At 34.1% G+C, this 12,917-nt stretch overlaps 1 protein-coding gene across 7 annotated transcripts in view; it reads right to left on the reverse strand.

Annotated features, from left to right (window-relative positions):
* The window catches only part of EEA1 (early endosome antigen 1), a 143,849-nt gene that overhangs the window by 22,708 nt on the left and 108,224 nt on the right, over positions 1–12,917 (reverse strand). For all 7 annotated transcript variants that reach the window (XR_004483140.2, XR_007470299.1, XR_007470300.1 and 4 more), the window contains 4 exons: positions 11,402–11,541; positions 7,732–8,062; positions 6,542–6,643; positions 4,472–4,666 (listed from right to left, as the gene is read on the reverse strand). Coding sequence is in view for 4 of the 7 variants with exons in the window: in XM_004269545.3 (XP_004269593.1) it covers positions 4,472–4,666; positions 6,542–6,643; positions 7,732–8,062; positions 11,402–11,541 (768 nt within the window). In the remaining 3 variants the exon portion in view is untranslated. The remainder of the gene's footprint in view (positions 1–4,471; positions 4,667–6,541; positions 6,644–7,731; positions 8,063–11,401; positions 11,542–12,917) is intronic.

Below are 12,917 nucleotides of genomic sequence, written 5' to 3' on the forward strand. Positions count from 1 at the left end.
AGCCACAAACCTAGAATTATTCTAGACTCCTCTTTCCATCATCTCTCACCATCTAACCTATCAGCAAGTCCTGATGACTCAGCTTACAAAAGATATTCCCAAATCATCCACTGCTAACACTTTAGTTCATGCCAGCATCTTGTACTTTCTAGACTACTGCAATAGTTTTTCAATGCCTTTCCTGCTTGCTCCTTTATGTCCCTTTAGTCAGATCCCACCATTCTCTGCTCAAAAATCTCCTAATCGATTCTAATTATCCTTTGAACAAAATACATCATTGTTATCTTCAAGATATATAATCTTCAAGATTATAATCTTCAAGTTTCTATGTTTATGCCTTTACCCCTGTCTACTTCTCTGAGCTCATCGCATATTACTCTTCCTCTCTCCACTATACTTAACTTATACTGGTCTCCGTTTTTAGAAAATACCAAGCTTGTTCTAGCCTTAAGATCTTTGCATTAGTTGTCCCGCCCCGACCACTATATGGATAGCTCTTGTATTTCATGTTATCAGCTCAAATCTCTTCAGAGGGGCTTCTTTGATCACTCAACCTTTTAGTAGGACTCTGTCCCATCACTGTCTTTCACATCACCCTGTTTAAGTTTCTTCCCCCCAAGAAAGTTTAAGTCCATGAGAATAGGTTCCTTGTCTGTTCACAGCTACACCTCCAACACCTAGAACTGTGTCCATGGCACAGAATAGGTGCCTAGTAATATTTCTTGAATGAATAAATGACAAACAGATGGGAGGTGGACAAACAGAGCCCACGACATCCATTAAGAGACTCTTATAATAGTCCACGTAAGAGAAAAAAATAGCCTAGACTAAGACTGTGGCAGTTGGGAAATAAGAAAAGGGGATAGATTCAAGAGAGCTAGGAAGCAGATTGCCAGGAGGTAGTGCTAACTGCCTATAGAGGAAAGGGGGCTCATCACCACACACATTATCTGATAACATCCCACATTACCTCCAATTTAGAGTCTTCACGATGAAGAATTCCTGGACATTGTTTTTCGTGTTGAAGACTACACTGCATTTTTTTTTTTTTTTGGTAGAATACTACTTCTTTTCTTTAACATTTCCCCCCCCCCACAAATCTAGTTTTCTTTCTCTTCAATCACCTTTATGGCTCAAATAAGCCCTCTACAAAGTCTCAACACTAATCATAATTGCCCTCTGGGTTCATATTTGGGCCTTCATTTTACTTACTCTAAATGACAGGCTGATTCATTCATTCATTTTTTTAAAAATCACTGATAGCTTATTTGTTAGAAAACACAGTTCTCTGACTTTGAGGGATTCAAATCTATTAGTGGTTAAGTTAAATAAAAGAAAATAAAAAAAATAAAAAGATCAACGTAACAGCTTGATAATGGGTTTAACAGAAGTAAACCCAAAGTTCCAAAGGAGAATACAGGAGGGTCAATCATTTACAATTTATCCTTCACAAGCTTATCAGTTTTTGCTCTAAAACAGGTCTGACTACATTTCTCCCTTCTAAAGATTTTTACCTTTAGTCTTCCAATATTAAAAATTTAAAGTGGAAACAACTATACAATATCTACTGTGATCTGATTTCATCCAATTCTGTAGCGTTATCTCCCCTCACTTCTCCACTTACGAGGTATTCCAATAGCAAATCTTCTATAACGACATTTTTTTTAAGTTTCGCAAACTTTGCTAATATTGTTTCCTCTCCTTTGAAATATCTAATTTCCTCTTTTTTTTAATCTATCAAAATTAGCATAGTCTTTAAAGACACAGTTCAAATGCTAGCTCCTCTAGAAAGCCAGTCAAAATTTCCATTAAGTTCTAATTTTTCTCATTCTCCTTTCTACTAGTTTTCTTTTCCCCTACATACCTGATTCCTCATTAAATTATAGGCTACTTGAGAATAGGGGCCATATCCTATTCATTCTGTATTCCCACATTAGGTTTCAAATAAGGTTGGTACAGGAACTGATGACTTATATAGCCTTGCTGGATTTACCTGTGACTCCCAAACAATCACAATCACATTTAAAAAAATGTATGTATATGTGTGTTTCATATAGATAGATAGATAGATGTAGATATAGATATATATGGGGTGTGTGTTGTGTGTGTGTGTGTGTACTCATACACATCTATACCCATTTAAACTTTATCCTTGTTTTTCCTATTTCACTGTGGCCCAGTGAAAAGTTTCCAGAGACCATCACTGTATGGTTTACCAGGCAAAATGACACTCTTAGATCATAGTTTGCTACACTTATATATAATATCCAACAACTATTTTGCTTCCACATGGCACTGGGCACACACAGTACTAGGTACTTTAAATATATTATCGCAATCTTTTTTTTTTAATAGATCTTTATTGAAGTATAATTGCTTCAAATTATCTCAACCTTTACAACTCTATGACCCTATTTTGTTTAGTCCAGAAAGATGGATCACTTTCCTGTGACCATAAACCTAATGTGTGTCACACAAAATTTAAATTCAAATTTGCCTGCCTCTAAAATTTATCTTCTTTCCATGATAGTACACTGCTCCTCAATAAAACCAAACAATTCTTGCCTTTCAGTGATTCTCTAGGTACTCCAAATCCCAAGTCTAATTTACAGAGACTGGCTATCTACCCAACATTCCCCCAAAATGCTGTCCTCCCCAAGGTTAAAGGTGTTCCTTTTTCTAGCATTCATACACTGACACAAGTGAACTACTGCTATGAATGTTTGTGACACACACACCTCCCCCCGCAAATTCATGTTGAAGCCTAGATCAAATGTGATGGTATTTGGATGTGGAGTCTTTGGGAGGTCATGAGGGTGGAACCCTCGTGAATGGGATTAGTGCCCTTATAAGAAGAAACACAAGAGATAATCTCAGTCATATAAGGATACAGCATATAAGGATATAGCAATAAGACAGCTGTCCACATGCCAGAAAGTGGGCCCCCACCAGACACTCAATATGCCAGTGCCTTTATCTTAAACTTCCCAGTCTCCGGAACTGTGAGAAATAAATGCTTATTTTTTAAACCACCAAGTCTATGGTATTTTTGTTATAACAGTCCCAAGTAAGACAACTACCAATAAGAACATTTCCTCTGAATCTCAAAATCCTTAAGGTGTCATCTAGTAAAGCCATGCAAAGTATAGGCAATATATATTAATCATAAATCAGGAAGAAATCTTACTATAATTAATAAGTTAATAAAAAAGAAAATATGCTAAAAATAGTTGGGTTTTTTTTTTAATTTACTAAGTCATACTGTTATAAAAATGAAGATCTAAGGAAAACTTGAATATGAGGCTAATAGATTTTGGGAAAAAATGACCTCAAGATATCAAATCATAGAACAAAATACATACTATGATAATTATATCCTGATGTATGATTATATATAACACACACAAAAAAAGGATAGACAAATTTGTCTACTCTTGTTTCTGTTATTAGAAAATTACTCTTTTGCAAAATGGCCATAATAATAGTTATAAAAATAGTGGTCAACATAAAATATGTATTTGTGGGGTTAATTTTTTTTTCCTCTAGTAATGTGACAAGCCAACTATTAATAACATGACATATTTTGCTTGTTTTACATACTAGGGATCTTATATCTTTCTACTCCATGAACTAATTAATATGCATACATCAACAGTGGGGAAAACCTCATTTTGTTCAAATATTAAGTTCAATCCACTTTTATCAACTCTTAGTCTGGACAAGTATTAAAACATACTTAAGGGGCTTCCCTGGTGGCGCAGTGGTTGAGAGTCCGCCTGCCGATGCAGGGGACACGGGTTTGTGCCCCGGTCTGGGAGGATCCCACATGCCGCGGAGCGGCTGCGCCTGTGAGCCATGGCCGCTGAGCCTGCGCATCTGGAGCCTGTTGCTCCACAACGGGAGAGGCCACAACAGTTAGAGGTCCGCGTACCGCAAAAAAAAAAACATACTTAAGGATGAAGAACGGATGCTTAATAATAAATCAGGATAGGTTTGGAAATGGAAACCATTATAACTTAAAAAACCAAACAATTATAAATATATGAAACCTATACTACTGAATATTTAAATATATCTCAATTTATGATTTTTGTTCTTGATTATATTCCCTTAATGAGGATAATTTATTTTTAAATTCCTGTAAAATTTTCTAATACACTAGAAATGTATAAATTATTCTCTTAACATTGTTAGTTATATCTTATCTTACAAAAAGGTAGTTTTATGCCTATCAGACAAATGATTAGTGCTAGAATTTCAAATAAGAATTATCTAACAACATGGTTATAGTGAATGGAAATCCAGACATAGATATTTAGTCATATAATTAAGTGCATTTATACATTTAACTTAGAAAAAATTTGAGCATATGTAAACTTTTCTTCGTTGTAACTCATCTGTGTTACTATCATATTGTTATTTTAACTGCAAAGTTTTTCTTCCCATAAAAAGTAAACAAATATATCACTACCTTCTGTGAAACAGCAATTTTAACCTCTCCTTGGAGTGCTTCAATTTGCTTTTTCTTCTGTTCAGTCAATTGCTTTAGCTCATTTATGTTACCCTGAAGTTGTTGTTCTTCTTTTTCCTTTTGTGTTAAACTATTCTGGGCCTGTATGACTTGTCCCTGCATTGAACTGAGCTCCAGCTTCAGCTGATGAGAAGTCTAAAAGAAAATAAAACCTGTTTAGCATTCATTTATCCATGCAACACACATTTATTGAGTACCTATTCATGCCAAGCACTACTCTAAGTAGAAACTACTGAGTCTATTGGCCACAAATAATCAGTAGTAAACCAAAAAGAAAAATCCCTACTCTCATGGAGCTTTCATAACTGACACTATTCACTACTGAATGACATGCTGGATTAATCTTCAATATTTGTTTAATCTTGCCTTCCTTTTTAACTTATACATCTGGATACAGCTTGCAAATGAACTAGATTAGTGTTCTCTTATATCAGAAAAAGGGAAAATCAACATCAATCTTTAGATTGCTGAAATGTCTACTGTTTTGAATATTCTCAAAATGCTAACTGCATTCCCTGACAGTCCAGTGGTTAGGACTCGGCGCTTTCACTGCCAGGCCTGGGTTCGACCCCTGGTCAGGGAACTAAGATCCCTGCAAGCAGCACAGTGGGGCCAAAGAAAGTAAAATAAATAATTTTTTAAAAAAATGCTAAATGAGCCTGTTGGCCACAGTGAATCAGAAAGGATAGCTTCATATTAACTGTGATAAAACCAAGATAATTTTTGGCAAATATGTTTAGTATCTGTCTGATGACACTAAACTATACCACACAATTGTTTCCTCATTTAGAGATTTGAGGCATATTTTGCTACTACCTTATTTTAACAATCTACTAGGATATATTTCTGTTCAAAATTAGATACCATATAGAAGTCACACTGAGGTTCCTCTGTGGCCAAGGTGAACTACACTACCTCTCACCCATCCAACCGAAGTCATGTTTACATATTTTATGCATATTTCATTAAGAACCTAATTTGAGCATCTGACCATTCAAAGTTACTTTTGAAAAAGTTTCAGTGCTATATATGGATGCTTCAGCTTATCTCCAATACAAAGGGAAATATTTTTGTGCAAAACAGGAGTCAGGTAGTGTTAATAATGATTATGTTATGATAACCAATAATAAAGTAATAGCTAACATTTGACCATTTATTTTGTTACAGCTGGTATTCTGAGCACTTTGAAATATATTAACCCATTTAATTCTCGCAATAATCCTATGACACAGATTCTACTATTAGCCCCATCTTACTGCTGAGGAAACTGGAGCACAGAGAGATCAAGTCATCTGCCTAAGAAGGCAAGGCAAGACAGCATAGCTAATAATTGGCACAGTCAGGATATAAATTTACACAATCTGGATTCACAGCTTGGGTATTAAACCTCTATAATTTTGCCACTTACATGGCTGGCATATAAAGCACAGGTGTCTTCTTTCAATCAACAACCAGAACACAATCACACTAAAGACTTGTCAGGACCATGTTTTGCTGCTTTATCAAATCTGATCTCTAGAAAGCTACATGCCTGGACTCTAGCTGCTAGAGGTATGTCTTCAGAGAATAACAATATATATTATACCCATTTATTTCCTCATTTGCTTGTTTGTTTTGATGGAGAACAAAAGAAGCATTAATCATAGAAAAATCTCTGAATTGTTATAAAACCATTATCAAATATGCCATTAATATAAATGTCCATGAAATAAAGAGCCCTTAAAATGTCATTTCTATGGAAAATCTATTAAGACTTTTTTTATCCATAGTAATGTTCCTTAATCTAGATTATCTAATTATAACTCTATAGTTAGTTGACTCAATTTTCTACCTTTATTAATAATAATCCTTTATTTTGGGCCTTTTATTAAACTAGCTTGAAACTTTTTAGTAGTAGGTAGAACACAAATGAAAAAACCTTCTTTTGACTTAAGTATTGTGAAAATATTTTGAAAATATAAAGACCTTATTATGCTTTACATATTTTTTGTTATAGAAAAAAAATCTTACCTCCTTCTCTTTTTCAAGTGACTTTTTCAGTTCATTCTGTTCCTTATGCGTGCTTTCTGTCTGTACTTGAAGTTGCTGCTTTAATTCTTTGCACGTTTTCTCCTAAAAAAATGGAAACTACATTATGCAGAAAATATTTGTAGTGAATTTAAGAATTTTGGTTTACAATCTCAGTAAGATCCACACAAGGAAATAAACCAGAATCACTGATGATTTAAGATGGGACAAAATCATCCATTTCAATAATAAAAACAGGCAAATATTATAGCAGTAAATGGGGAGGGAGAGGAAAAGGCTAAGAGTTTCTATTATCAACCAATAGTCACAATAAATACTTTAGATAATATTTAGACAAGATTTTAGAATACTTTGGAAACCACATTTTTATGTCACAGAATTAATTAACTTATACTATTTTAAAAGTAGAATAATGGGCTTCAAAAAATGGAAGCAAATTTTTTTAAAGTATTGAAACAACAAATAAAAATAATTACATATAACTTAAGTGGGAACATATACAGATAGAAGATGTTTCCTACAAACAGAAAGGAACATAAAAGCAACATACGAAAATCATGTTTTTTATGGTACTCAACACTTTCACTGAGCTTCATATTGAGAACAAAAGAATTTTACTTTTGCTGTTATTCTGGGTTAAAATATTTCTGAGAATACATTCCTCTTTACGCATTTCCTGAGACTCAGATTTTTTTTCTCTATAGTTTAAATATTTTTTACAGTATCTCTAAGACATGGTATTATCTAGAGTTTTAGAAAATTGAATGAAGAATTAAGAAAGCTTATAGCACCAGAGTTAAAAATCATTTAGATCTTTCTGGTCTTCTTTCTTTTTTTTTATAGTCAAGTGAAAAACATTTCAACTAGTAGCTATATTCTCTGTGGAAGTGTCCCTGAGGACAAACATGCTGTAGTCTTTCCCAAATCTAGCACCAGACCCAGAATAGAGAAAAACTATATACTCAACTGAAAATTTTCTGGGCCATTGGAAAATTACACACACAAACACCAATATCTTTTTCTCAGGTTAAGTAATCCCAATTCCTTTCCTCTAAGAACACTTAAAATCACTTAAATGCAGGGTGAAAAGTCAACAGTGAATTAAGCAGAAAAGTCACTACATTTTAAATAAAAATCACTTCTACCTAAGACAGTAAACATAAACAACTAACCAAATCTAATACAGCAGCTTTTCCTTTCTGGTTTTCCTTTTCAAATTCACTTTTGGAGTTCTTCAAAGAATCAGAAACTTCTGATAATTTCTCTTTTGCTGCAGAAAGCTCTGCTACTAGAGTTTCTTTCTCCATCTTCACTTTTTGTAGTTCTGTTACTGCTGTGTGAACTTTGTTATTCAATTCCTTGTGCTGCATCTTTGCATCTTGACTTAAATTTTCAATTTCTTGTTTAAGGACTTTTTTTTCTTCTTCTTGCTTGGTAAGCATTTGCTTAATATTTTCAAGCGCTTCAGATTTCTTCTGTAGATCCAACTTTGTATTGGATACTCTAAATATTTAAGAAACAATTTCTTTAATAATGCATAATTTACCATTCAAATAAATTATTGAGTTTTAAAACTTTCTTGTGTAGTTAAGAAGTAAAAACAATAATTTAATATCATAAAACCACACAACTGAAAAATGCCTTAGAACATCTGATCCAATGATTTAACAGATGAAGATGATTTTCCTCAAGTCAAATAAATTAGTGGTAAAGCCAAGACCATCTAAGCCCATGACTTAATCCAGTCTTGTTGACCACAATGTATCACCAAATAAATCTGTGCATATAGCAAACCCTCTAGTGTATGACAGCCAGAAATGTTTTCCCATGTGCCCTAAAGAACCTATTTATTACATTAGCCCCCATGCACAGAGAACTCTGCCTCTTTCCTTGAAAAACTAAAACACATTATGTGTTTGCCAGGTCTTAAACTTGAAAACACATAAGATAACCAGGAAAAATAAAGTTAAAAAATAGAAGAAATATTTCATTTCAAACATGGAGGAAAGACAAAAGATTTACTTTAATCCTAGAGCCTAGCAGATTATATAAAAGATTTGTTATCATTTAATATAAGTTTTCTACACCGGAATGAATTAAAAAGTTACAAGAACCTGAAACTAACAATGATATTGTAAATCAACTATACTTCAATTTTTTAAAACAGGAAAAAAAAAGTTATAAGAATGAGGAAATGAAGATATTTTTTAAGAAAGTTAAACTAAAGACTTTGCTTTCATAAAATGAATAAAATTATGCATATTACATATCAAAAGAAAAGAACACATTAAAGATCAACCATATTTTAAAGTGAAAATGAAACCAAGTGCAAAGTAATATTTCTAGAACGCATACTATTTCCAATGTACTTTACTATCAATGTACTTTATTATAAATTCAACAATATGTTAAAGAGAGGTTATTAAAAAATGTACCAGCCACATAATTGAAGTTGGGTATTAAAACAATACCAGAACTGCATCTACACCTTGAAGTTTTCTAACTTTTAGTCCCAGAAACTTACTTTTACTTTAAAAAAAGTAGCTAGAACATATGAAGGCACATTCACAGGATCCTGTACCTCGTGGATTTTTAAAGGTCTAAATAGAAAAGTCATTGTACTAATATTACTTTACCATTTAATATAGTTAAAATCCCTGTCAAGCAATCCTAAAATTGGGACTTGATATATTTACTATGCTACTTAACTTTTCCATAAGTAATTATTATAAAATCATAAGACTATGTGAATCAAAGAAAGTAAACAGAAATAAAGGCTTGCACAAATACCGTATGCTAACACATATATATGGAATCTAAGAAAAAAACAAAAAATGTCATGAAGAACCTAAGGGGTAAAATGGGAATAAAGACACAGACCTACTAGAGAATGCACTTGAGGACATGGGGAGGGGGAAGGGTAAGCTGTGACAAAGTGAGAGAGTGGCATGGGCATATATACACTACCAAACGTAAAACAGATAGCTAGTGGGAAGCAGCCGCATAGCACAGGGAGATAGCTCGGTGCTTTGTGACCACCTAGTGGGGGGAGATAGGGAGGGTGGGAGGGAGACACAAGAGGGAAGAGATATGGGAACATATGTATATGTATAACTGATTCACTTTGTTATAAAGCAGAAACTAACACACCATTGTAAAGCAATTATACTCCAATAAAGATGTAAAAAAAAAAAGTCAGTTTTGATATCTATCTATATCTATACCAGCTCTCTATTATGTAAAAAAGTTAACAGTAGATCCCTATTTATATTGAAACTTGTATATATATATCACACAAATACATACAGAATTTTATTTTAAATATGCCTGTTTTCTATTACACTAAAACCCTTTGAGACATATCTCATTAAATATTTTAAATTAGTGGCTTTACATTTCATGACAAACCTCTAGACATAAAAATAATAAAAAATTCTTTAGTACAAAAAAAAAAGAAATAAAGCCTTGCATAGTGACTATAAAACTTAGTTTATTTTTTTCAAAGTCACTTAAGGAAGTAATAAATAAATCCACAATCTGGGAAACCTTAACATCCCTTTCTCAGAAACTGACAGAAATGACCAGAGAAAAAAATTGGCAAGGATATAGAAGATTAGAACAACATTATCAACCACCTTAACCTAACTGATATTTATAGAACACTTTACCCAAAAACACATATATGTGTACATGGAAACTTAACCAAGATAAACCATACACTGTGCCCTAAATGAAAATTTGAAATGTCTGAATTTTACTGAGTATGTTCTCCTACCAAAATGGAATTAAATTAGAAATGAATAACAGTAAGATATCTAGAAGAGTCCTAAATATTTGAAAAGTAAACAATATACTCCTAAGTAACCCGTAAATCAAAGAAATCACAAAGGATATTTGAAAATACATTAAACAGCAGAGTAATGAAAATACATTATAAGATGGAACTTGGAGGGAAAGAGTTGCATGCAGAGTGAAGGTGGCCCTTGAGAAAGTGGAGCTCTGTACCCTGTTATTTGGGCTGAGTCCTATGACCAGGGGTGAGGTTTAGTCAAACCTCAGATGTGTTTACCCAGCCCTTCTTTCTTAGGCAGTACTCTAGAAATGCAGGACCCCACATAAGAAATGTTTGCATAAATTATAAAGGCAAAAATTTTAAAAACCTCAGTAGAAATGGAAAGAAACACTGGGCCCATAGCGGGCCTTGGGAAAGAGAACAAGAACCAACTCAAAGGTCATCTTCACAGACACATGACTGGGTTCCAGAGGTGACAAATCACTCAGTGGGTGATACAAAGGATCAGATGTACTCCCCAAATACCTAGGCACTGGAAACGACGATGTTAAGAGAAGAAGTGCCACTTGAGGCACAAAATGCATCTGTATATCCTCAAGTTCACAATGTCAGGACCCAATTTACTAGCTGTGAGAACAAAAACATTTTGTCATCACTCCCAAAACAAGGATGAAACCATGAAGGTATAAAACAATTTAACTATCATCAACTTTGATGGGTTTTATTTCATTTCCCTGAAAGGTACTGAATACCTTTCCCAGGCTCTCAGCTTCCAGCTTTACTACTGAGAGTCAAAAACCCTCACCATCCTGACACAGATCCAGTCTGCCAACTGTCAGAGTGGTGTATTTGGCCTTTAAAGACAAAGTCTACTGAAATGTGACTGGTCACAAGCCCTCCTATTTAACCATACTGTGATGGCTTTATTTTTCATTCACATTAATATCAGTAGTTTATAGAATCAAATAAATCTTTAAGCACTGTGATAGCAAAATTGAAATCTTATGAAACTTAGTTTATAATCCTCTCCCTTAAGTAGTTTAGCTTACGTTTCTTTCTCCTTTTCAAGTTGTTTACTCAATTCTGTGGCTCTAAGCTCTAAATCTGTGTTCAGCTGTCTTTGCTCTTGTAGATCCTGCAAAGCTTGCTCCTTGTTTGCTTTAACTTCAAGAGTATCAGCTTCTAGTTTCTATGGCAGAAATATAATATAAAACCATTTTAATGTCAACAATTATCTATTAAACATTATAACATTTATTTACACTCAAATTGGTGTTGACATAACACACAAAAATAACCAAAAATATTTATGTTATAATAAAAAACACATTCTGAAGCCATCACTGAATAAAGAAGCCATTTATCTTGGAATCTTTCAGAAGACCTAGCAGCTGGCTTTATATATGACAGGCAGTCACTAAGTTTTCACTTTTTAAAATGAACTCTGGGGCTTCCCTGGTGGCGCAGTGGTTGAGAGTCCGCCTGCCGATGCAGGGGACACGGGTTCGTGCCCTGGTCCGGGAAGATCCCACATGCCGCGGAGCAGCTGGGCCCGTGAGCCATGGCCGCTGAGCCTGTGCGTCCGGAGCCTATGCTCCTCAACAGGAGAGGCCACAGCAGTGAGAGGCCCGCATACCACAAAAAAAAATTAATTAATTAAAAAATTAAATAAATAAATAAAATGAACTCTGAATAAGAGAATAAATTTAATTATATTTATTACTTGAGTAAAAGTTATTAGCTCAAGTATGAAAAAACTAAGTAACAGGTTCACACATGGGCCCACTTAAAATATATAATCCTGGGACTTCCCTGGTAGAGCAGCGGTTAAGAATCTGCCTGCCAATGCAGGGGACACGGGTTCAAGCCCTGGTCTGGGAAGATCCCACATGCCACGGAGCAACTAAGTCCGTGCGCTACAACTACTAAGCCTGTGCTCTACAGCCCACGAGCCACAACTACTGAGCCTGCACACCTAGAGCCCGTGCTCTGCAATAAGAGAAGCCACCACAATGAGAAGCACGCACACCGCAACAAAGAGTAGCTCCCGCTCGCCACAACTAGAGAAAGCCCGCACGCAGCAACAAAGACCCAATGCAGCCAAAAATAAGTAAATTTATTTTAAAATAAATAAATAAAATATATAATCCTTTATATTCAGCTTACAACACTGTTATATAATTATAAATATTCAAAACTAAAATGGAGTTATCATGTCATCCTTCTCATTAACACCTATTGACCCTAAATATAAAGCCAATTAAACTTCTGATTTTGCTTCTTTAATCTCTTGGTCTAGAGATTATTATTCTTCACACTATGGCTTCTATCTCATACATATACATATAACTGTATGTATTTTTACGAAGTTACAAAATCAAACCGTTAAATATATAGTTTAAACATCTATAAGCAATGCTTTTCTTGTATAGTTGTAAAAATTTTGCATACTATTTTATAAGCCAATTTAGGTACCCGTGGCTCTTACTCAACACTTACACTGGATATTCAATGTAACTATGTTAATTCTATTAACTACATATATACACAAACACACACATATAT

Source organism: Orcinus orca, chromosome 11 (assembly GCF_937001465.1).
Source record: "Orcinus orca chromosome 11, mOrcOrc1.1, whole genome shotgun sequence".
In the NCBI taxonomy this organism is placed as follows: domain Eukaryota; kingdom Metazoa; phylum Chordata; class Mammalia; order Artiodactyla; family Delphinidae; genus Orcinus; species Orcinus orca.